The sequence below is a fragment of the Numida meleagris genome, unplaced genomic scaffold (assembly GCF_002078875.1).
Source record: "Numida meleagris isolate 19003 breed g44 Domestic line unplaced genomic scaffold, NumMel1.0 unplaced_Scaffold667, whole genome shotgun sequence".
Taxonomy (NCBI): Eukaryota; Metazoa; Chordata; class Aves; order Galliformes; family Numididae; genus Numida; species Numida meleagris.
The window spans coordinates 24,856-26,706 of record NW_018364882.1 but is presented as its reverse complement, the minus strand read 5'-3'; the positions used below and the strand labels follow the sequence as shown (position 1 = coordinate 26,706).

The 1,851-nt window shown below is 57.3% G+C and overlaps 1 protein-coding gene across 1 annotated transcript in view; it reads right to left on the bottom strand.

Moving 5' to 3' along the window:
* Window positions 1-33: 33 nt before the first annotated feature.
* LOC110391953 (myosin-7-like) overlaps window positions 34-1,851 on the bottom strand; it is a gene marked incomplete at its 5' end in the record, with an annotated part of 26,655 nt that continues 24,837 nt past the window's right edge. The window contains 3 exons of the mRNA XM_021383907.1: window positions 34-1,153; window positions 1,411-1,536; window positions 1,626-1,829. Of these exons, the coding sequence (XP_021239582.1) occupies window positions 749-1,153; window positions 1,411-1,536; window positions 1,626-1,829 (735 nt within the window). The remainder of the gene's footprint in view (window positions 1,154-1,410; window positions 1,537-1,625; window positions 1,830-1,851) is intronic.

Below are 1,851 nucleotides of genomic sequence, written 5' to 3'. Positions count from 1 at the left end.
GGCAAGGTCATGTGACGTTGGGCAGAGGGGGAGAAGATGGTCATGGTCACTCATGTTCTAGGTCATCTGTGGCCCTACAGCCGCCAGGTCAACCATGTTCTAGGTCACCCATGTCCCTGTGGTCACCATGTCTGTTTTGTGTTACCTGTGTCATTATAGACACTGGTTCAGCCATATTCTAAATCACCCATGTCCCTGCAGCCACCAGGTCAGCCATGTTCTAGGTCCCCCATGTTGCTGTGGCCACCAGGTTTATGTTTTGTGTCATCCTTGTCCCTGCAGCCACCAGGTCAGCCATGTTCTAGGTCAGCCATATCCCTGTGGCCACCAGATCTATGTTTTGTGTTACCTGTGTCCTTACAGACACTGGGTCAACCGTGTTCTAGGTCACCTATGTCCCTACAGCCACCAGCTCAAATTTGGTCTAGGTCACCCATGTCCCTGTGGCCACCAGGTCTATGTTTTGTGTTGCCTGTATCCTTACAGTCACCAGGTCAACTGTGTTCTAGGTTACCTGTGTTCCTGCGGACACCAGATCTATGTTTTGTGTCACCCATGTCCCTACAGCCACCGTGTCTATGTTTTATGTCACCCAAGTCCCTAGAGCCACCAGTTCAGCTGTGTTCTAGGTCCCCCATGTCCCTACAGCCACCAGGTCAATTGTGCTCTAGGTCTCCCATGTGCCTACAGACACCAGATCTAAGTTTTGTGTCACCCATGTCCCAACAGCCACCAGGTCAACCGTGTTCTAGGCCGCTCGTCCCAGCAGCCACCAGGTCAGCCACTTTCTCAGCCCCACTGTGTCCCTCTGTCTCAAGCGGGCAACGTTCCACGTCACCTCTTCCCTTTTGCCCACAGCTGTGCCGTGCTGTCCCACCTGGTAGCTGAGCTCCTTGACGCGCCGCTCCGACTTGCGCAGCCCTTTGACGCTCTCGGCGTTGCGCTTCTGCTCCGCCTCCAGCTCGTTCTCCAGCTCCCGCACGCGCGCCTCCAGCTTCTGCAGCTGCTTCTTGCCACCCTTGAGGGCCAACTGCTCCGCCTCATCCAGCCGCAGCTGCAGGTCCTTGATGGTCTGCTCCATGTTCTTCTTCATCCGCTCCAGGTGGGCACTCGTGTCCTGCTCCTTCTTCAGCTCCTCCGCCATCATGGCCGCCTAGGAGACAGAGAGGGGACGCAGCGAAGGGAGGGGAGAGATGGAGGAACGGGAGAGATGGGAGAAATGGGACAGATGGGAGAAGGTGGGGAGAGGTTGAGGAACGGGAGAGATGGGGAGAGGTGAGGGAACGTGAGAAACAGGACACCTCAGAGGGTGGGGAGAGGTGGAGGAACATGGAGTTCCATCTCCTCCATTGGCAGGAGAATGATTGAGGGTGTCCTGTGTCCCTCAACCGAGTCTACCACGGCGCTCACATCGGTGATGGCTTTCTTGGCCTTCTCCTCAGCGTTCCGGCACTCCTGGATTGCTTCTTCCACCTCCGTCTGCAGCTGGGAGATGTCGGCCTCCATCTTCTTCTTCTGGTTGATGAGACTGGTGTTCTGGAAGAGAGGAGCAGCAGGAGCTCACCCACTGCATTCTGGTGGGAGATCTTAGGAGAGAAGCCAAGCCTTCACTGTAGCATCCTCACCTGGGAGTGGAGGAGCTGGACGCGCTCGCTGGCCTCGATCAGTTCCTGCTCAGCCAACTTGCGAGCCCGCTCGCTCTGCTCCAGCGCTGCACGCAGCTCCTCCAGCTCCGACTGGAGGAGGTTGTTCCGCCGCTCCACGATGGCGATGTTCTCCTTCAGGTCCTCGTTAGCCCGCAACGCGTCATCCAGCTGTAATTGGGCGTCCTGCCGGGGGACACGGAGGGAG